At 36.8% G+C, this 23,286-nt stretch overlaps 1 protein-coding gene across 1 annotated transcript in view; it reads left to right on the top strand.

Annotated features, from left to right (window-relative positions):
* The window catches only part of LOC585224 (NADPH:adrenodoxin oxidoreductase, mitochondrial), a 57,779-nt gene extending 34,901 nt beyond the window's left edge, over positions 1-22,878 (top strand). The window contains exons 9-11 of the mRNA XM_785057.5: positions 1,114-1,285; positions 2,479-2,649; positions 22,457-22,878. Of these exons, the coding sequence (XP_790150.2) occupies positions 1,114-1,285; positions 2,479-2,649; positions 22,457-22,617 (504 nt within the window). The 3' untranslated portion in view covers positions 22,618-22,878. The remainder of the gene's footprint in view (positions 1-1,113; positions 1,286-2,478; positions 2,650-22,456) is intronic.
* The last annotated feature ends 408 nt before the right edge of the window (positions 22,879-23,286 follow it).

Raw genomic sequence — 23,286 nt, 5'->3', positions numbered from 1 at the left:
TTTCAATATATCATTGCATCAACCAGAAACCACAAAAAAATATGGATAATTGAATTTCTTGTTTCCCAATATTTATTGGGTTGAGGAATTGTATGGCCTGTGGTGTAATGCGAAGGTTGACTTGAAGTTCATGTTCCAATTTTTTTTAGCTTTGCCTCTGAAATGTGAACTCCCATGCCTTTTGTTGTTAAAACTCTTGATTCCTATTTCACTTTTAACTGCAAATCCAATTTAAGATAAAAAATATTGAAAGTTTGTAACACAATGGCTTAAATTGTTCTTAGTTCATTTGCCCTCTTTGCTTTTTCTCCAGATTTCCTCCCTCTTCTTTTTATTTATCTCTCTCCAACTCTCTCGTTTGTTACTCTTTCTCTCCTTCTATCTGTCTGATTCTTTCCCTTTCTGTTTCATCTCCTCTCTTAATACATGTGAGCCTGCCCTCTATTTCCTTCTAAATATACGTCTTTCTCTTTCTTACTCTTATTCTATTAAAACACCATCTCTATTCTACTTTTTTTCCATTCCACTTTTCTTTCGAAACTTTCTCAGCATTATACTCGTAACTCTGCTACCGATTAGAGTAATGAAATATTCCATTCTTTCCTTGAAATGGCATTTAATCATCATCTGCGATATTTCAGGCTCCTGTCATCTTCAAATAATCCTTTCATGCATTTCTCTTTTTATGGAAACAGTTAATCCTTGATATTTGCCTTGTCCTCCTGGGATTATCTTCTCTTGTCAACAACTATTATTGCCTAATGGTTACTGTATCTGATAGCCGGTAATCAAAACTCCCGAACGTACGTGGCAACCTATATACATAACCTACGTACAACAAGTGTCAGTCGCTCTCACTTGCTCTTTTCTAGATCCTCGATGCCATGCGATCCGCTACAGAGTTGGGAGACTGAATACACTTCTTGAAGTCCAGGTCTCCGGAGTCTTCATTTGACTCCTCTCATTTTCTTTCTGTCCTTGGCATTTCCTTCACCTTCCCACGCTGGCGTTAAGTCATCGCTTTCTGGTGACAGCAAGACGCTTTCTCTCACTGTAATCCTCAGGAGTACAGGCTTCGAGACTAAATTTATCCTCGTTCCTTTTCTGCATTAGAACGTGAATGGTGAGGAGAAGTTGGTCAAGACCGGGGAGAGCGAGACCATTCCCTGCGGACTGGTCCTCAGGAGTATAGGCTACAAGAGCGTCCAGGTGGACGACTTCATCCCGTTTGACCACCAGAAAGGAGTCGTCAAGAACGAACTGGGCAGGGTCGAGGGAATACAAGGTAGGAATCGTGACAGGTCTTTAACCCGATGTCTTGCATGTGTTAGAGAGATGCAGTGTGAGGTTCGCTGCGGAAATCACACCCGTTGTGTCACATGTGGTATTTAAAACTTGGTGTTTGTCATGTGGTCTTAAAATACTCTTTCCTTCTATACAAAGAGACCCACCATCACAAAATTAAACCACCTAACTTGATATAAAGATAAGTGGGGGTGCACTGTGCCTCATTTTGCTGACATGGTTATTTTTATTAGAAGTTTACAGTGTCTGGTGTGAATGAGACTTGAAAGGTTTCTACGGTATGTTAAAATGGTTTGTAAAAGGGGTAATTCAGCTAACATTTTGACAAGTGGTCTTCAAAAATGAGTTTCTATAGCAAAATTGTCAATTTAATACAAGAGAAAGTTTTATGATATCGTAGAATGTTATCATATTCAACAAAATAAAAATTTGTTTTCCTAATATTTGTATGAAGTTATGAACTGTGTTTAAACATTTTTTTAAAAAGTATAAACTGTATGTTCCATGCATACTTCATTTATGATGTGCATATCCATTATGTTCAATATTTAGTTAAACTAAATGTATGAGGTCTTATTATTACCATATGAAGTGTATTATACTTCCTTAAAACACCTGTTTGAGATAATGACTTGTCAGTCAGTCATATGGGAACAAAATTCCTGTCTCTTTTGAAGACCTACAAGCATGTCTTGGATTCGAAATCCATGTGCCACTTCTTTCTATGATACCACTATTACCTTCCTCAAGCTAAAAACAAACTGAATAAAACTTCTTTAAAGGCATCTTTTAACAATGTTAAATCACAGATGCATGGCCCTACATGTACGTGTAATCAGTGTCTGTGATATAATGTACGCTTCAAAATGATCATGAAGTGCCTCAAAAAAGTAAAAATCTTTGAGTGACCGGTTTTACAATACTCATTTCCCCCAATAGACTGTTGTGTGAAATTTTGATTCCCAATCATAAATATCTTGATAATCAGACAAGCGTTCGGCTTGTAAAAGTCATGGGGTTCCTGAATGACCTAAAGGTTTATACTCATCATTGCAACATGAGCTAAATCCAGGATCTTGTTTCAGAATCTGAGACAAATATGCTCAATACCTTTGTAGCGTAATTCATTATTCTACACCTTTAAGTCCATTTTGACATCTCTATCTCCCTCAGGTCTGTACTGCAGTGGATGGGTAAAGCGAGGCCCTAAGGGTGTGATCCTATCATCACTGAATGACAGCATAGAGACAGCCAAGTGCATGCTGGACGACATTAACTCAGGGGCCATGGACACCAGCAAACCTAACGGACAGGACAGGGTACTCTCACTCCTTGCAGAAAGAGGTATTAAAGCCCCACTGTACTACTTGTAGCTAATTGCTCCCTCTATATAGAAAACAATGCCTAATCAGTGCCTGTTGGTTCCCATGATCCTCTTTTTCTTATGTTAATTGAGAGCTGATTTGATGAGATAGCCAGCTGTCAGTGACCATGCTGGGTGGTCTAATCCCTCCTGGCCAAATTAGTACAGACAGGCTTTAAAGGAAAGGTCTATGGGGTCGTTTGTATGAAGGCAGGTCAGAGGTGTTTTGCCTTGAGCTTTACAAGTTGTACAACACATGCTCCTGTCACAATTGCTTTGCAGTCAATATTGTGCATTTACAGAATTCCCAACTTTAACCCTTGGCTAAACACTATTCCCAACCATAACCCTGTCCTGTGTTTGTTTGATTGCTCAGAATTTACACAGAGGTACAGAAGCATAGACCATTGTAATTTTTTGTTTAGGAAATTCATATGTTTCTTTGTGTACATCTGTCTGACCATGAAAGTGATAGACTCAAATGAGAGTGTTTGTTTGCCCTGTATGTTCATAGAGAGGAGAGGACAGGTTGTGTGATTATGTGTTTGTTTGTCTGCAATGTGTTTGTTTGTATATCTACATCACTTGATTAAGATAAAGCGTTTGCTTTCTTGCTCAGTACACAACAAAGTCATTTTCAATGCTTTATGTGAAGGTTCTGCTCATTTGTCCTACATACGAAGATAAGTTGTTACTTATGTGTTGGCTTTTGCTTTTGTCAGGTTGGATTATGTGTCTAGGCAAGTGTTTGTAGATACATTTAGTTTAAATGATCCAATATAAGAGCTAAAAGTAAAAGAGATGTGATGTACAGTATAGAAAATGTAATTAATTGCCCGTTTTCGGTCAATCAAATTTCTGCCAATACAATCAAAGTAATCAAAGTATGAGTGTCCCCTTTCATTAATTGGAAATTTCAGTTGATCAAAATTTGTCTAGAGTTGCAAATTTCATTTGCAAATTTCTTTTGCAACTCTAGACAAGGCGATACTCTAGACTAGGCGATATTCAAATGTTTATTAGAATAGAAAAAGAAGTAGGTTGGAGTTTTTCAAAAGGAGTGGGATAACGAGAGAGAGAGAGAGGGGGGGGGGGCTTGGTCAGGTAGTTTTTATAACAGGGTTTGCATTCAAGTTTATGTTCATTAAAATTTAGATTGATGTGTGCAATGTTAACTGGTCGTATGGAATATCAAAACCTAAATTTTCTAACATCCTCATTTTATCAACCTTAATTCTGCTGTAGATAAAGAGCTCCCTACTCCCTTAATACTCAGTGACACATTTTTCTTTGATAATTGCTCTTCAAAATCAGCAATTTTGTGTACACCCTGTCCTTTATTTCTGTCTATCTTTGTCACTCTCTGCCCTTTTCTCTTTCTCTTAACCTTTTCTTTCCCCTTTGAGATCTACCCAAGATGTTAACATACTGCTTGGCCGTAGACCAAAACCTCCAGCTTATAGATTCTCTGAAATGTTGCTCTTCAAAATCAATAACTGTCTGTACATCTCCTTTTATTTCTTCCTTTGCTCCTCTCTGCCCCCCCCCCCCCCCTGCTGCTCCCACTTTTGTTCTTTATCACCCTGGTTCTCTTGAAGAGCTTCCCAGTATGTTGCTCTTTAAATCATTAGCTACATGTATATATTACTCCTTGTAATTCCTCCTTTTTTTGTCTCTTTACGCCTCCCCCTCTGCCCCCCCCCCCCTCTCTCTCTCTCTCTCTCTCTCTCTCTCTCTCTCTCTCTCTCGCCCCTCTCCTATTTATGATCTACTTTAGATGTAAACATACTGCATGACTGCAGATGAACCTCCAAGTAATTGATTTTCTGAACCGATATTGCTCATCAATATCAATTACTTAAATCCTTCCTTTCATTTCTTTCTTTGTCTTCCTCTGACAACACCCCCCCCCCCCCCCCTCCACCCCCTCCCTCCCCTGGTCTCCTGTCTTTCTCTCTCTCTTTAAGATCTACCCCAGATGCTAACCTACTGCCTGACCATGGACCTATCTCTTGTTTATTAGAATTGCCAAAATGTCTTTCTGCAAAAGCAATTACTGCCTTTTCTCCACTTCCTTTCATGTCTTCCTTTGTTCCCACCCTTCTTTCACCCTGTATCGCCCATTTTCTCTTGGAGATCTATGTTAGATGTTAACCTCCTACATGGCCATATTTCACAGATTTCTTTTTAAATGTTGCTATTCAAAATCAAGTATTCTTTGTACATTCTCTCTCTCTCTCTCTCTCTCTCTCTCTCTCTCTCTCTTTCTCTCTCTCTCTCCCCTATCTCTCCCTCTCTTTCTTGATGTCTGTCTACATTCACCTCTCCCCCATGATCTTTAGATTTATTCCCTCTAGCTTACCCTCTCTCTCTCTCTCTCTCTCTCTCTCTCTCTTTCTCTGTCTTATTTTCCCCCTCTCTCCCTCTTTCAAAAGCTTACATTCTACCAATATTTGTTTGTCTCACTTGCTTCCTGATAAGTGTCATGGAAAAATAACCTAAAAATAAAATTCAATGTTAAAAAAAAATCACATGATTTATTCATTCTTTGTTTCCGCACATGATATCCCTCATGACTAATTTTTATGACCGAGCGGTATTTCTACTAATGTCAAGGCTTGCTATGGCACGTACATATTCCATTATGAAATGTAAACCATGTGGTTTGATACATTACTTCCAAGTGACAATGGGGATTTCTTTGAATGACGAAATGGGGAGAATAAAGAAGTCAATGCTCTAAAGCACCACTAATGGCCGTCTCATGCACATACGTTTGCCATTCATTCATCCCAGTAATGTGTGTACATGTCAGTGGCGGAAAAACAGGGCAAGGGGGGATGTGCCCCCATCACAGGGGGAAAAAGGGATTAATGTTAGAAACATGTACATGGAAAAAGAGAGAGAGAGGGAATGAAATGGGTAAAAGACGGAGGGAGGGGGAAGAGATGCTACTTGACCTCCTTCAACATCCTTTAATAAGTTGTCTTACCAATTCAGATGCTAGGAAATATTTGGACTGGTTATCCCCCCCCCCCCCTCCACTGCCTCATTCTTTCCTTCGAAAAAAGGAAAATAAAAGAGGAAAAGTATTAGTAACGGCGGAGGAAGGCAAAGGATTGTGAAAACTCCCTCCCATACCCTCCCTTTAATAAATGGCCTTCCCTTTTTATCCACAATCAAGACCAATTCCCCCTCCCCCATACCAGGGGCCCCTCAATGTCTGGACCTTGCTGTGCCACTGTACATTTTACATGTGCTTAGTTTTAATTACACTTTACAACGCACCTGTAACATCATAATTGATTAGCGCCATCAATCAGCATCATGGATAGAATTTTATTGAAGTTTCACTTTTTCCTTAACCAAAGTAGGCCATCATTGAAATGGCTCACAGTGTTGTTTTTAATGTGTGTAAATTCAATTGGCATTCCAAATTTAGATAAGTGAGGAATGCTTGCATTGCCTAGGGGCATTTTTTAAAGGCCAACTCTTGCCCTAGAATGATTTATTTTCAATAAAAGTAGAAAAGTCTGAGAAATAGAATTCTAAAATGAGAAAAGAAGGATGAAACTCATCTGTCAATGTGTCTTTCTTCATCTTCTTTGGTTAATCTTCAAAGGACTATGCATCCTATCACAAAGATCTGTACTTTCTGTATTCAGGCACACTAAACACCGGGTTTACACCATGCTCTTTGCGACAAGTGTAGCGTATTAAACGTGCAAAGAGTGTGACTCTCCTACACACGAAGCCACCATTGAATCTTCTAGTCCTAAAAATGGAGTGTTTTTCTCTGAACTCGAGCCTGCATCAAGAAAAAGAGAGGAGGGGCCTGCTTTTATACACGCAATGCGGCAACAATCATTCTTGCATTTATGACTGCTCAACGTGAGACTCGAACCCACGCATGAGAGCCAGACGACACCCCAATTGTGCCCCACCGCCTCCGCCTTTTAAATCTTATTTTCTTTGATTTTTTGGTGCTTTTATGATGAGCAATTTGTTGTTACCTTGAAGTTTTTCTTTAAAGTGCCTTCCACCTTTCGCGTCATTTTTTCATGTTGTGGTGACTTCATCTGAGAAAGGCCAGGTGTTTATAAACAGCTAACCTTTCAAAGATACCCTGATTGACAGCTATTGTATTTCATGGTACTTGCTGATTGCCAAAACAGAAACTAGGCCAAGCATGAAGTTGCAAGTTAGTGGGGTGGACATTAATCAAAATGATTTATATTTGACCAGTTCACATCATGCTTAACAGAGCAGAATGCCAAATTACAGAAGATTTATAGTTTTTAGATGAGAGTCATCAATTAGCTGAAAATGTGTCATTCGGTGCTGTTGTTTCCTCGAAAGTCTGAAGCTTTTGTTGCACTTTGGTATTCCGTCTATAATATATTCTTTAATTTTGTTAGTAAATGAAAAGATAGAACCGATTTGATTTGATTTGATTTGATATAATGAATAGAGAACAGATATACATGATATCATGAAAAAATAATTTCAGAAGGATTGTCCTACTCAGCTTTTTTACTGAGGGGTTCTAATAAACTAATTGATATACCGGTACTGCACTGCAATTTCGTTTTCTCCTAAAGGTGAAATTAATGATATACCCTTACCTACATGTATCTCAATTCACCCTGTTTTTTTAACTTCTGTTATAACTTTGAACAGTAGATTTTAAGTTAAAGGCTTAATGAACGTATTGGCCAAATATTGTCTAGCAATTAGGTTGAATAGGATCACACACTACATCCTTCCTTATATATGTCCCTTCCTTCCAGTAACCTTAAAGCTAATCTTGAGCCCTGGTATGGGAATTGTGTTTTGAGAGAAAATTGCTGCAATTTATTCTGGATTGTTTATCCTGCAGTGAAATAAAAAACTAACACACAAAAACTTACTGGGCATCATCTTTTATAAAAGCCACAACTCCCATTTACACATAGTGACCTGTATTAAGCACATGGTGTCAGGCCTACTTCTCGTTCTATTCTCATTACTCAGCCACTATACATTTTCTACCAAAATGTTTGGCAATGGTCATTTATTTGTAATCACCTTCAGTGTAAGTTTTGTTGGATTGTGTGAGAATTTATTTGCTATTTTTACCCGAACTCAAGTTTATCTTTAAGACAACTCATGATATTATTTAACCATCACCTGTCTTCTGACAATCCAGTATGTACCACATCTGTACATGTGCCTCCTTGCAAGCAGATTACAGCGCAAATCCTCTGTTGACAGAGATCTCGGGCGATGTCAAGATCAAGCTTTGACCTCCCCTCTTTATCGATCCAGGAAAAAGCTCTCCTTAAGCGGCCATATTTTCTGGACTATTTTTGTTCAAGTTTAACATCCTTGAATCCCTCACCGATTTGTCATCAGGAGCGTCTTTCTATGATTTTTTTTCCCCCTTCATCTTTTTTCTATCTCACTTTGATGGACAAGGTTCATCAATGGGTCTGTTAATCAATAGTGAAGTCACTAGTTGACATACATTCGGACAAGTTCATGGTATCTTGGAAGAGAAGTTTTGATGCATCCTCGGTTGGTATTCAAGTGGAAAATAGGGTCATTTTAATGATGTGCTTTTAACAGCCCACACATGAAACTTAAGTGTTCTAACTACTTTATTGTTCTTGTTCACCCAAAGTATCCATAGTCTGTGCAAAGGTTGGATGTTTGTCACATGTTTTTTCATCTACATGTAAGTGATAGAACAAGAAAATCACTATTTTAAAAAAGGATTGGAAGATAACTACATAATTTCCAAACAATTTTGTGCTAAACAATAGCATGGCGATCAAACCAGCTCGAAATGCTGAATTTGCCTTGCTCCAGCCTGTTGCCTGAATGATTTTATGGTAAACCTCATGCACAGGCTTTCTTGTTTGGAACTGGTAACCTGGACAATGAGCAAATATACAGACGTTAGCACAGCACTTTGGTTCTCTATTTTAGACATTGACATTGAGTTGAAAAGGGACATACCTTTACCCCCATCGTTCAACACTTTGCAACTGTATGAAGCACTGAGTATAGGCATGCAGGAAAGTGTGACAAAGTGAAGGAAGAATATGTGTTCTTGTATAGCGCATATATTCATGTATTATATGTAACATCTCCATGCGCTTCCAAAGGACTGTGTATATCATCACCGTGGCTTTAGCTCTTACTCTTAAAAGGTAATCACTTAATACACCTGGGTTGAGTGTGGGAATTTTGAAAAATTCTTGCCAAATGACGTTAGTGCTGCCGCAGGGATTTGAACCTCGTACCTTATGGTCACAATCTAAAGACTTATCTACTGTACCCCAACACCTCTACACACGATATATTAGTAGGATGTTGTACAATTTTGTTGCACTGATGTTTTATGAATTAATGGAAAAGTATGCAGTGGTGTGTATTAAACACATCTTGACGTCATGGAAAACTTTTCCTAATCTACCGAGAAATACAAACAATTCACTTAAATCCTTCTTGTCAAGTCCAGAAGCACTTTACAGGCTTTAAAAGTCCTGAATCTGTATCTTTTATTACCAACTGGTTTTATGTGAATGAATATTTAGGGATGCCCTCTTAATGGCCTCTTTTATATACAGGGATAAAAGAAAGAAAAATAAGAATGGAAGAGAAAAAAAATTGAATTCCTGATTGCCAATTATTTAAATGGAACTGAAAGGGTGGTGCTAAAAAGAGGCCGTTTGATTCCCATTTGAAAGGAGCAATAGAGAATAGGGAATATTTTTTCCCAGTGCATCAAAAAAGATATCCATCGCGAGGAAATTCGAACCAAGAAAAAGTCCGCGATAAATCATGGAACCATTATGGAATTGGTACATGGCACATTGGTGCGGAAGTACATTATGTTGTAAGCATTCTAATTTTTGCGATCAATCTTTTAGGAGGAGTTCTCCCCCTGTTTAACTTTATGGCAATGTGCATGGGTAAGGATTCATTAATGACACATTTCAAACCCTCATTGTAAATAGAGCGAGGGAGGGAGGGAGAGAGAATATTGCAAGCTGCTGTTAAGAAAAAAGAGATTGAGCCCAATGTGCACCAAAATTTAGAAGAGGATAAGATTTAAGAGAAGAGAAACAATGATTGGACAGGGGGGTAATCAAGTGGAGGACATGTGGAAATAAAGAGGAATGATAAGAGAGAGAGAGAGAGAGAGAGAGAGAAAGAGAGAGAAAGAGATAGAGAGAGGGAGAGAGAGAGGGAGAGAGAGGGAGAGAGATAGATAGAGAGGGGGAGATAGAGATAGAGAGGGGAGAGATAGAGAGGGGAGAGAGAATGAGACAGACATAGAGTCACATACAGAGAGAAACAGACAGACAGAAAAAGAGAGAGAAAAGGTGTAATGAGACATACAGATACAGATAGATAAATATATAGACACAGAGAGAAAGAAAGAAAGAGAGAGAGAAAGAGAAAAGTTGTAATGAGACATACAGATACAGATAGATAAATAGATAGACACACAGAGAAAGAAAGAAAGAGAGAGAGAGAGAGAGAGAGAGAGAGAGAGAGAGAAAAGTTGTAATGAGACATACAGATACAGATAGATAAATAGATAGACACACAGAGAAAGAAAGAAAGAGAGAGAGAGAGAGAGAGAGAGAGAAAAGTTGTAATGAGTCATACAGATACAGATAGATAAATAGATAGACACACAGAGAAAGAAAGAAAGAGAGAGAGAGAGAGAGAGAGAGAGAGAGAGAGAGAGAGGAAAGTTGTAATGAGACATACAGATACAGATAGATAAATAGATAGACACACAGAGAAAAAAAGAAAGAGAGAGAGAGAGAGAAAAGTTGTAGTGAGACATACAGATACAGAGATACAGACAGATAGATAAGTAGATACATGTAGACACAGAGAGAAAGAAAGAGAGAGAGAGAGAGAGAGAGAGAGAGAGAGAGAGAGAGAGGAAGAAGCAATTCTACTAGAGGATATCAGTGAGACAAAGAGAGTATAAAATAGAATTGAATTGTGCTTGGCCTGATGAAGCTGATGTTAATTTATTGTGCACTTGACTATACACAATTTAAAAAAAACATCACTGCTTATGATTGTTTCCCAAAGTGTATACTTTCCAAAGAAACCTTGCTTAAAGATTACCAAGGAGTATAATCACAGAAGAATTCATAGTTTATATCGATGATGTATAAATAGCTATTCCGCCCTTTATTTATTCTTTATGTTACCTCCCATGTGAAATATACTTTGGCAGGGCTGATTAACGAGTCTCAAAATTACAAATTTCTAATAAAACTTAACAATTGCTTAATGATTGCCAATGAGATGGCATTTATTTGAAGAATTAATCAGTACTGAGTTGACAATAAATCTTATTGATATAAATGTCTCTTGATTTATACTACACGTCGCTTTCCGTATTGATTCCACCAAGTATCCTGATGAGTTGGTCACAAGTTTGTTTACAAAGTTTCTAGTAAGAAATGTTTAAAGATTTGTAGTGAGCATTTATTTTTGTGAAGAATTTATCAGCACTGGCCTTACAAATATATAAATAAAATGTCTTTTTGTAAATTCTGCCTGTTATTTTCACATGAAATTTACAATATGTCATTGTTATTCTTTGCAGATTTATAAGTTAAATGACATTATAAAGCGTAATGACCTTCACATGTCTATACCATCTTTATAGCCGTAAGAGGTTTTATTGTACAAAGCTAATTTTTTGCAATCATTAACACAGAAAACAAACTACAACATTGCAGTTTTTCAGTTGTATGACACTTGTTCCTGCATCAATTGCTATGCATTGATTTCCTATACTTACCACCCCTTAACTTCAACCCTGTACCCAAAACTATACCTAACCCTAACCCTGAACCTAAAGCAAATCTAAAACCTTATTGCAACCCTAAACCTAACCCTAAACATTTGATGAATAAAGCTTGGTGCAAATGATGCAGGAGCAAAATGTGAGATCACCAGGGGGGCGTTTCACAAAACTTGTCATCAGTGACAAATGACAGTTTTTTTTTATAAGCTACTGAAATCCTTGCTTCTGATTGGTTATCAGCAGATTTGTCACTGATTTTTGTCATATGTCATTGAAAAAAAGCTTTGTGAAACGGTTCTTCAGCAGTTTTTCAGCATCATTTGTAAAACGAGCCTTTGGAAAGGCTTGTTTATTACAGCAATAAAGACGACCAATGATTGTACTTCATTTGAAGAGTTAATCAGTACCATGTTTATATCTTATGGAGATTAATGACTTGATTTATTCTTAATGTTGCTTTCTACAAGAAATTCACCAACTGAATGCTGATTAATGAATCACAAAATTACAGCTCTCTATCAGAATTTTACTTTACGATTTCCTATGACTTTTAACATTTATCTGAAGTCGTGATGTACTTCTAGCTAGCCTTGATTGCACCTGAAATGCCTATATCCAGTATTGGAGTTTGATTGCAGTAACAAGAAAAACAGAAGAATAATTAATCAGTATTGAGTTTACAATAAATCTTATCAAGATAAATGTCTCTTGATTTATCATCGACACTGCTTTTAATAGAGGCCTGAAGTTGACAAGTCACAGTTAATGACTGCAGTTTGAAAAATTGCAGCATTTAAAAGATTTACACAACTAAAAAATTGCCAGTGGGTTATACATTAATCTGTACTAAAACCCTGTACACATGATCCAAATTTGAACATTCAAACATGTAAAGTCCCAATGACCGAGGATCTGAACTGTCTTATGATTAATTAAATCTAAAGTTCAAGGGATTTCATGCTGCTTTGGAGGGGAAAAAACATAATGTCCAGATCGTAGTGACGTCAGACCAGTAGTGCGGTCAGAGCAGTAGTGTGGTTGTCTATGATTTGAAGCCAATTCTGCTTTGTTCTGAGTAGAAGAGTTAAACACACTGGGTGGTATTCTCATAAGTTAAGCCGGGACTAAGTCCAGACTAAACAAACATTTTATTTCACACTTCTATGGAATGCTAGGTTTCATCTTCCTCCTTCAATTATTCATGACAAAGATAATCTACCAAAGACTTTGTGGAAATTCAGTTCATACTCATATTATCTTTTTCTTCCCATTTCATTGCAAAATTAATTTTTTGGACACTTTTCATTGAAGGATTAAAATAATCAGTACAGGGTAAATGAGTTGGCAACAGTCAAAGTGTGGACGAACCTAGTATGCGCTAACGTATGCGTTACCGGAATACCACCCACTGGGTGTTTATATTTTTATCATTGTTTAAAACCTAAATGAAGAGGGTAGTGGTTGTTTAGATTTCAAGTTAAGCGGCCCTTTCTACGAAAATTGGATCGAAGTGGGATCCTGTAGTGTGCACCCGGCTTTAGTTTATATCGTAGGAAGATGAGTGACCCTTGCTTTATTTTGATGGTCTTTCAATACACATGACATTTACCAAGTCACTGCAGTTAAACACGTTTCTATACATGTACATGGTGTGCAAATTTGTATACCTTTTCTATAAGAGCCTCTGCTTTAAGATTACCAATTATATACATTTTTGTGAATGATTAATTGCTATTGAGTTTACAACGCATTATACAGACTATTTCGAAGATAAATGTCTCTTTGATTTATGTTGCATTTTACTTTCTGCATAAAACTTGTCCTGTTTAACTGCTAATGAGCTTCTTAAAGATTACCAATTATATACATTTTTGTGAATAATTAATCTCTACAAAGTTTACAATGCAGAGATAAATGTCTCTTTGATTTATTCTGTGTGCTACTTTCTGCATGCTTCTTTCTGCATGCTACTTTCTGCCTTGTGACTGCTAGTGAATGAGTCTTGACATCATTTCCAAAATTATAGAGCTCTTTCCAAAAAACTCTTTTTGAAGATTACCAATTATATACATTTTTGTGAATAATTAATCACTACTGAGTTTACACCACATCATACAGAGATAAATGTCTCTTTGATTTATGCTGTATGCTACTTTCTACATAAAACTTGCTCTGTGACTGCTAATGAATGAGTCGTTTCCAACATCATAGAGCTCTTTCCAAAAAATTCTTCTTAAAGATTATCAATGAATAAACATTCAGGAGAAGAATTGATACATAGTATTTACAAATATTTATTATGTTCCATAAATCAGTCCCAGATTTAGGTAAACCATTCCACCATCACTCCTTAAACAGAACTAGGAGCCCCGGCCGAAAAGCAATTTACTCCAGTCGAGTAATCATACCTCGACCGTATCAGCTACCAAAAAAATAGGCCAAGATTTACAGCCCCTTGAATTTCTTTCTATTCATCGCTTTCCATTCTTTCCCCTGCCACCGTCTCATTAATTTGGCTTTAGAGTGTGTTTGACTTTTCCAAGCATCTCATAAAGGGCCGGTGTGACAAATTTGAAGTGCCGTCATAAAGTATTCAGTAGGTTCCATGTTTGCTATAACTCCCCGTTTTCCTTCATGTGCTCTCTTACAACGGTAAAGTGCTGATCAAACACAGGCCAGGAAATTGTCACCGATCTAGCAGCAGTGGCACTTGCCTGGATCCATATTTCTTGTGGTTTGTTTTATGGCTTTCTCCCATGTTTCCCCCGTCGTCTTTTGTTATGTTTCTCAAAATGGCGCGTCAAATGCTGCAGGCCATGATGATTCTTAAAACATGTCTGTTTACCAAGCTTCAGAAATGTATGTGATCGTTAAATGTCCAGATTCAAAGCAAAAGTCAAACCATAGTTCTGGTGTTTCCTCAGACTAAAATTAGATTCTAGGTATGGTTGAAGAAGGAAAAAGTAGAAAGGTATTAAAAAAGCAAGATAACAAGGGCAAAATAAAAAACATCTAAAGTGAACACTTTTGGTAACTCAGAGCCTAGAAAGAACAATTCAGACATTCAATTTCAATTCGATTTCAAATTTATTCATGTTTCCAACAAAACATTACAAATCAATTATAAGCATTTAAAACAAATGTAAGAAATACATGTTGGAAACAGAGGGGTCCACTAAAAAGCAATGCTTGTACAAGTTAGTTTGTTGTATAATAGTTGTATCTTATTACACATATTATATCACAGAAAGAAATTCATACACTCTATATTTGTCTTCCGTCAAAACTTTATCTTCCCCAACAGTATCGTGTACACTGAAAGTGAGCATTCGCTGCATCATTAGAAATTCATAATTCAATTTCAGTTGGATTAAGAACCTAGTTAGCCTATTTACATTTTAAATTTTAGCTTTGTCTGATAGCAAACCTTGAGGAAACTGATGTTAGGCATAAAGATAACTCTTTAAAGGGAATGATTCATACTAATGAATTAGAGCTTTACAGTTTGACGTATTGAAAGCATGGTTATACATGAATATTACTTTTTACTAAACAAACACTGATTTAGATATATTTACGAGTTATTGAGATTCTTTACCAAATGAGAGTGCACCACAGGACCTATGTACAAATTACAAAATGCACAGATTTAATTTGATCTGCATGACTGATGGAAAATAAATTTCCCAAAGAGAATTGAGAACAAGATAAATCAAATCTATTGTGTTATTCCAACCATTATCTACATGTAGTTTGCCAACACACACCCTTGTCAGTCATTGTGTGAGTAACCGTATCTGTAATATGAGAATATAATTGATTTTTTTAATTGATGCTTCAAGCACTTTTTCTGTGTAAAAAACTTATTTAAATCATTCTAAATATTAATTCAGTGTCCAAATTATGATGGTGTTATATCTGTCCCTCTTCTTTGTTTCCTTCTATTTTGTTTCTTTACATGTTTGAGAGTTGTAAATGTTTAAGTAGATTTCTAAGGGAATATCTTTCCTAAACCCTGCATGTTCATCTAATGTAGGGCATAGCAATCGTTAGAAGTCAGACTTTAATAAGTCAAGTTAAGTCGAGACTGTTGAAGCTATTAAAGTAGTTGAATCATTATATCTTAGAGTACTTTTTTTAGTGTTAAAGATAAAGTTGAGTTCTGGTCATGTGATTGCATTGTGAAAGAAACGGTGTGGAATCTATCAGAAAAGGTTGATCATCTAGTATATAAGTATTCGTGTGTATTGCAAGGTTCTGGAATCATCAAAATGATGAGACATTTGGCCAAAGCTTGGCAAAGTTACAAGCACTGTACACAGAATGATGTATATGGGACTACATGAGCATATGGCGAAAAAAACCTACCCCCCGATTTTTACGTATTTTACGTCATATTTAGAATATGAAGGCATTTGAAGAGCCATGCTTTTCAGGGAACATGTTTAATCTGATGTTCTTCCACCGTTGCATAATAACAATGATAACGCTCACAAATTATTTTTTACCTCTTCCCAGAACTCAACCTTCTCTTTAAGTGTAGTCTCAAGTTCTGTTACTCATTATGAAAAATGAAATTCTCAAATAGTGTAATGTAATTTTAACTGGAATTCTCATTTCTGTTCTGCCACTAGTTAACAAAACCATTCATGCATGTATTTCAAATAATCAATCTTTAACATAGGTTTACAGTCATAGTATATTTAAGATAAATCATTGTATGACTGTTTGAAGTTGCATGGTACCAACATTCACTGTTTACGGGCATGTTTTGTATTTCCTGGATAAAGACTTACTTTTCACAGCTCCAAAATTTCAGATACAATAAATTCATTTGGGAGTTGGATGACCTATGACATTGAAAAGGCTAAACATTACAAATAAATGATAGGTTTTTCATAACTGAGTATTAAAGGCAGCCTTACCAACATCAATTGCGCCATCTTTTGTTGAAGGTGTTCACACAGCAATATCTGGTTCCTGTACCCAAGCATCATCAGCGCACGTCATCAGTTGGTGATGCATTGTGGGAAATGACTGTGGACACATTGGAACATTGTGAGCAACAGTCATTTCCCACATATGCATAAATCTGAAGCAGTGTCAGTAGAATACCCTACCTTTAAATAAGGGGAAAAATAATATAAAAATTCACTGGCTGTGTATGTCAATAAAATGTTGGCTCAAAAGTAATTGTGTTTTAGTATTACGATTTTCAACCCCGTTCTTTATTAAAGGAAACCAAAACCTTCATACTAAGTTACTTTTATTGTAAAGTTTAAAAGATTTTAATAAAATCAGTGAAAATTTGAACAAAATTGGGCTAGGAATAAGGAAGTTAGAGCTGTTTGAAATGACTAGTCACTAGAGGGCGGTATTCAATTTGATGACATCATCTGTGAACAACTCTCCATGCCTTTTGTACATAAAATTTCACAATTTTGTTGTTTTCTTCGTATTTATTCGTGTTCTTGATCCGACTTCATAGCATGTGAAGTAGAATATCATTTTGCATTCTATATCTTGCTTTCGGGGGAGTAGATTATCTCAATCACAAGAAAGAAGGAAAAACTTGAAATTTGATGTACAAAAGGCATGGAGAGTTGTCCACAGATGATGTCATCAAATTGAATACCGCCCTCTAGTGACTAGTCATTTAAAAAAGCTCTAGCTTCCTTATTCCTTGCCCGATTTTGTTCAAATTTTCAACAGTATTTTTCAAATATCTTAAACTTTACAATAAAAGTAACTTAGTTGGAAGGTTTTGGTTTCCTTTAAGTTTGTATATAGTTTGCTGGTTCAAGCAACCCATTTACTGTATATACAAATATAGGTTATGTATACAATGTATAAGAAACTATCTATGAACATTTGACCCGTTTCTTTTATTCAAACATGCATTGACAGAACTAAAGCCTACTATCAGTTCTAATGCTTCAAATGTTTTTCCCTCAAGCAAAGCTTTAGATTTATGTGTTATAGGTGAAAATGTCACCTTTTGCCTTTAAATGTCGAGTGTTCAACGTTGACACTTCAACTTAACATCACTCTTGCTTGCTTTTCCAAGTATCTTGTGCTCCCGTTACAGAGATCACATTTCTCAAGAAATATCGAATGAAAAACATTCGAAACCCACTCAAGGCACAGTCGCAAGTCATGAATATCCATCAATATTGTTTTGTTCTGCTTTGTATAGTGCAAAAGGTGGGGGAAAGAACTTAAGGACGTTCATTCAATCACTTGTTGGCACATCCATTGTTCAAACTTAAAATACCTTGTGCTATATGTGAAGATGATAGTTGAACTGTCATTACAATTGCTCCTCTCCTTTTAACTGATATGAGTGTCACTATAATATGGATTTCAGATTTCCCCCCCCCCCCCCTGACATTTGACATCCAAATAAAAATGTACTGTATGGTAGATTAAAAAGGGAGTACAAATTTTCAAGTTTTATTTTTTTTTTTACATTAGCAGTGGCACATTTTTTATTTCTTCATGTTCCTTTTGTTCCTTTTGTTCTTCTGTAAAAAAAAAAATTTCAACTTCAGCCCTCAATTTGTTAATATTGAATGAAGGCTGTCTGTCCTGTGTTGCTGGGATATGCTCTAGAGGAAAATGTGTAAAAGAAATGGTTATGATGCAATGTATACAGCCCGTGCTACAACATATGTATACATAAGTACTTGGCTTGTATCTGTCGCTTGTAGGCCTGGCTTCATCAGCCAGAGTTGGCCGAATAACCCGCTATTTCTGATCCAGTGAATTAGCCAGACCACGAAATAGCGGGCTATTTGGCAGGTGAAGATACAGATAGTGGGCTCTTTGCTCAGGAAGTCTTCCCAAGATATCTTTGGCTTTTTTCAAAATAGCCCGCTATTTGTGGTCTGTTTTCACCCGCCCGAAGACTCACACTATGCGGGAACATTGAGAACAATTCTCGAGCTCAAGTTTCGAGCTGATGAAGACGCATTTTGAAACTTCGGGCTAATTTCCCGGATCACAAAATAGCGGGCTGTTTGGCCAACTTGGCTGATGACGACAGATCTATTGTCAGAAAAACATTAAATGGATGTCTGAACAAATAAGGTTAATCCATGTTGAACACAATCTGGTCCTGAAAGAGCATTATTATGAGTTCCATGAAGAATTCTTTTAAATCAAGCCAGAGGATGGATGAGAATGAAGGACTATGAGAGAAATCACTTTTTAATTCAGAGTGAACTATTTTTTATTCATCATCTTGAGAATCCTCTTCATTGATCAAGCCATATCACATAACGAGAAGAAGCCATTTTGATTTTCCCTCCCTCCCTCCCTCTCTCTCTTTCTCCATTCAAAGCGTTTCTTCATCAAACATTTTTGATTTGTTTGATGCGTTGCCCGGGGCGACAACAGGTTATCAAATTATCCAATGCACAGTACATGGGGGACAAAATAGTGATAACTTGAAATCATTCTCCTTCCCTCCTCTCCATCTTCCCTCTCCCTATTGAGTAGAAGTCTGTTAGGTGTTTCCTCCAACTCATTTGGGTGGTGTTTGTAGAATGTTTTTTGCATCAGGGAGGCTCATGAGGTAATTCTCTTGTCGAAGTCGTCTCTGCCTCTAGTAATGGTGGCCTAATTTGAAAATAATTCTTTCTTCTCCAACTCGAAGGTGGGAGCCGGGCCCGTCTCTTGGTCCTGGGAGGGCTCCGCAATTACGCTCGAATTTGTTCCAACGGTGACTCCTTGAATTTGTTAGGGGTAATCACCGGGGGGTGGAATTATTGGGAAGCTGGCAAATCACATTGTGCATTAGGAGCTCCGAAATTGAATCAAAAGTTTTTGAAGGGATTGGGGCTGTCTGAAGTGTATGGAATGGAATCTGTGGAGTATAGGGTGTCTTCAAAAAGGTTTATAGAGGAAAGCATGAATAAGTTAGCGTTGTAGTATTCAATAAAATTCACATGATCCAATAAGCTGTGCTAACGAGAGGATGTGCAGATGAAAATAGACCATCTTAAGGGTGAAATTATAAGCTAAAGTTGTGTCTTTGTCTTGCGAGTGGTTTTAGTTGCTTAGTTTATTTTTAATGAAGCCATAATTTAGAGTTTGGAAGTTGGGGAAAACACAAGTTAATAATTTAGTATCATAAGATTAGCGCAGCATTCACCCATTGGTATTGAAATGATTGATAAGCACCCTCAGACCAGAGCTATGTGTGCTTTGGCTATCTAATATTTGCAATTACCATCTAGATAGAACATCATTTTAATAAATTGAAATGATTGGACTGTTGCAATTAATTTGAGCATCAAGAGGACAGTGCATATCTATCAATGCTGAAATTAATTTGGATCCTGGATGCTAGGGTATCAGAAATGAACAATAAAATAATGATTGCACTATTTTATTCATGGCACATATTGACTAGCAATTAATTGAAAAAAGCTGCACTTTATTGCCTATGAATAGTCCTTCACAGGAACAGCAACAATGGACTGTTTTAGCCCGGGATTTTGCTCGGAAATGGCCATTTAAGGCAACAAAAGGACCTTCATTATTGCTTGGGGGTATACCAATTGGAAATTAAATTGACTTTGAGCAAAATGAGGTTGTATATTATTGGGTAGCATTTTCCTATCAGGGAAGGTGATCATGAGATAAAACATGTTTCTTGTTTCAGCCATAGTGCATGTCACTCTATTCAGGGTGTATTCTATAAGTTAGGTTACATTTATAGATAAGATAATTTTAATGAACAATCAGTATAAAGGGGATCCATTTTGTAGACTTAAAGAAGATATAAATGATTTGATGAAGGAAAAACAATTTCTCTTATCTATTTGTATTGGATGCTAAATGTTGTTTCTGGTATTATAGATGTGCAACAATCCAGTATGAGTATTGGCATCCTGAATGTACAACACATTTTAAAAACATTTTGATATGAAAATGGCTCATTTTAAAGGATTTATAAAAATTCAAAATTGTGTATTTTAAAATTTCAAAGGGATTTAACAGAGAGAGAGAGAGAGCAAGAGAGAGAGAGAGAGAGAGAGAGAGAGAGAGAGAGATGAACGCCATAGAAGGGTTGTAGAATAAAAAAGTTCTTTTCAAAGTTTATGAAAAGTCGAAATATGCTTGAATCAATGAGCAAAATACAATGTCAAACTATGGTACAGTAGGTAATATGGTTGTTATTTCTTGGCTTTTGTTTTCATTTATGAGGAGAGGCGAGCAAAGCACTAGAATATATGCATTTTTGCTTGAAGCCTTTGCTAATTCTATCCAGGCAGGTCAATGAAACGGATGTACATACTGCTGTATTCCTGTTTGTTGATGTTTCTTCCAAGAGTCTCTTGTATTATATCATCTGTTGAGAGACAGAAGGGCATAACTCCTGTCACTTTTGCAGAGAATTAACGTCCTTCTAGGTCTCAACAGAAACTTTAAATTCACCAATTGTGTGTGATAGTATCATTCTGTACTCATCTTACATTCTGCACCATTATCCATAAAGTTGAATTTAAAAAAAGATTCTTTCCTGTTTCCTCTTTTCATAAAATGATGGAAACAATATGATTTAGTCTTGATAAAAAAAAAACTTATATCTTCTCCCAAGTGTCATAGAGATTGATCAATAAAGTTCTGAGATAATATAACCTTTATCTATCAAGAAAAAAACATACATTGTTACAGTCATTTCAAGAAAAGAGGTATAGAAATGACATTTTTTCGAACTTTTATGGGCAACAGAAAGGGTACATGTAACATACAAGTTGTTGCTGTTTTGATCTTGGGCAACGCCAGGCTAGACTTTTGTGTTTTCTCCACTTTTGAAATATGCATGACATTTGAAAATTGGTCAATATATATTCCTCTCAGATTTCTTTGATAAGTGTAAAAGATATTTAGGCTCTCCTTTCCACCTTTGAAAGTACATTCAGTAGTTAACCTCTGATACATGAAGTGCACCATGCATTGAAAACATTTCCCCCTCCCTCGCCCCTTCCCTCCTAAAGAGAAATGCATGTATCATAAATGTTTAATTCTACCAAAAAAACACCTTGCTAATGTTCTTATATTATGAGATTGGAGTTTTGTCAACAAAGTTTCACTATTTTTCAAATTGTTAGCTACTGTTTTATCCATTTATTAATAGTATTATTTCTCTATGTCTCTTCCCCTCTCCTCTCTCTCTCTCTCTCTCTCTCTCCCTCTCTCTGTCTTTCTCTCCCTCTCTCTCTCTCTCTCTTTCTCTCCCTCTCATTTCCTCTGTCCTCTTATGTTCATTTAATCTCTCATCTCTTTCTATCTCTCCTCTTTTATTTTTCTATCTTTCTATCTTGCTATCTTTCTATCTCTCTCTCAACTTTGTTTTAAATCTCTTTGGTATCCTTTCCTATTTCTCTTTTGTAATGTTTTGTTTCATTTTGTCTCATCCTGAACTGCTGTAAGCTTGAAATGGCATTATTCTCATATGCGCATTGTGTTCTCACCCGCATCATGAGACGCATGCTAGACGATACTTGGCATTTGCCTTGCTGTGCATGCAATTACAATTTATATGAACTAAAGTGGTTTTTGTGAATTATTTTAAGAAAATGATTTATGGATTTGTTTCACTAGATACTTCAACAACAAAAAAGAGAGGGCAGACAAGAGGGCAGAAGAAGATTTCCAATAACCTTGCAAGATTCAATTGGGTAGACATATCACATGTTTTTTGACTTGACACAACATGCCACTCCTAAAGTGATGACATCAATATTCAATGAAAAGCTCCATGAATCTATCAATTGGTAATGCAGATTACACTGCGATGATCTAGGTTATCTGACAGGCTCTTTATTTCCTCCTTGAAATCTCTTCCCGCTGTTTCCCTTGGCGTCTAGCGAGCCAGCCGAAAAGCCAGCGGGAGAATCGTAACACTCCTCTATTTTGCATAATCTTTCTTTCATCTTGACTCCCAGGGGTAACGCCCATCACTTTCTCTGATTGGACCAAGATCGATGCGGAGGAGAGAGCGAGGGGGGAGCTGGTCGGGAAGCCTCGCGAGAAGATGACCAGGATCGAAGAAATGATGGATCATGCACTCGCAGAGAAGGAGAACGACGGACAGGAGGAGCGATAGCCGTCACGCAACAAGATGCTATCTCCACCTCGGTCATCCATCTTTAAAGGACAATGAGAAATGGAGGGAAAGGTCGGCAAGAAATGAGTATGAGCACTGGTTTAACATTTACCCTATTATTGCATCGCTGATGGTGCATATTCTGCTAAAAGACCAGGTTTCCGGATTCTTGGAAATCTGGGAAACTTTCTCTGTGTATGGGTGGCTGTCTACCTCAAGTTTGTATGAAATCAGAGTTAGATTAGAAGAGCTCTTCAATTAAAAGATTATGATTGCTTTATCACCATGATTTCAGCTCCTGGTCTCTTAAGCTCTTTCCCATTACCCCACCCCCTTTTTTATCTCATCTGCAGGAGAGCCAGAAAGGCATTCACCTTTGTCCTTTAACACAGAATGAATGTCCTTTTAGCCCTCAACAGAATATTTGTTGTTTTCCTTTTAGATAAGAATATATGATCTTAACAAAAGATAGAGGCAATAGATGAGATACACCAACTTTCATTTCTATTTTGGTTTCATGTCACCTTATTATCTTTTTCAATCATTGTTTACATGATAATCATATATCAATGAACCATTTTTAAGTTTTAAGTTTTAAGTTTGGAAACATGGCATTGTTGTAAGAAGTATATATTGGGGGGTGATTTCCCAATCCGTCCGTGTGTAAGG

This window comes from Strongylocentrotus purpuratus, unplaced genomic scaffold (genome assembly GCF_000002235.5).
Source record: "Strongylocentrotus purpuratus isolate Spur 01 unplaced genomic scaffold, Spur_5.0 spur5_scaffold_14, whole genome shotgun sequence".
Lineage (NCBI taxonomy): Eukaryota > Metazoa > Echinodermata > Echinoidea > Camarodonta > Strongylocentrotidae > Strongylocentrotus > Strongylocentrotus purpuratus.
This window is presented reverse-complemented; position numbering and strand designations above follow the sequence as displayed.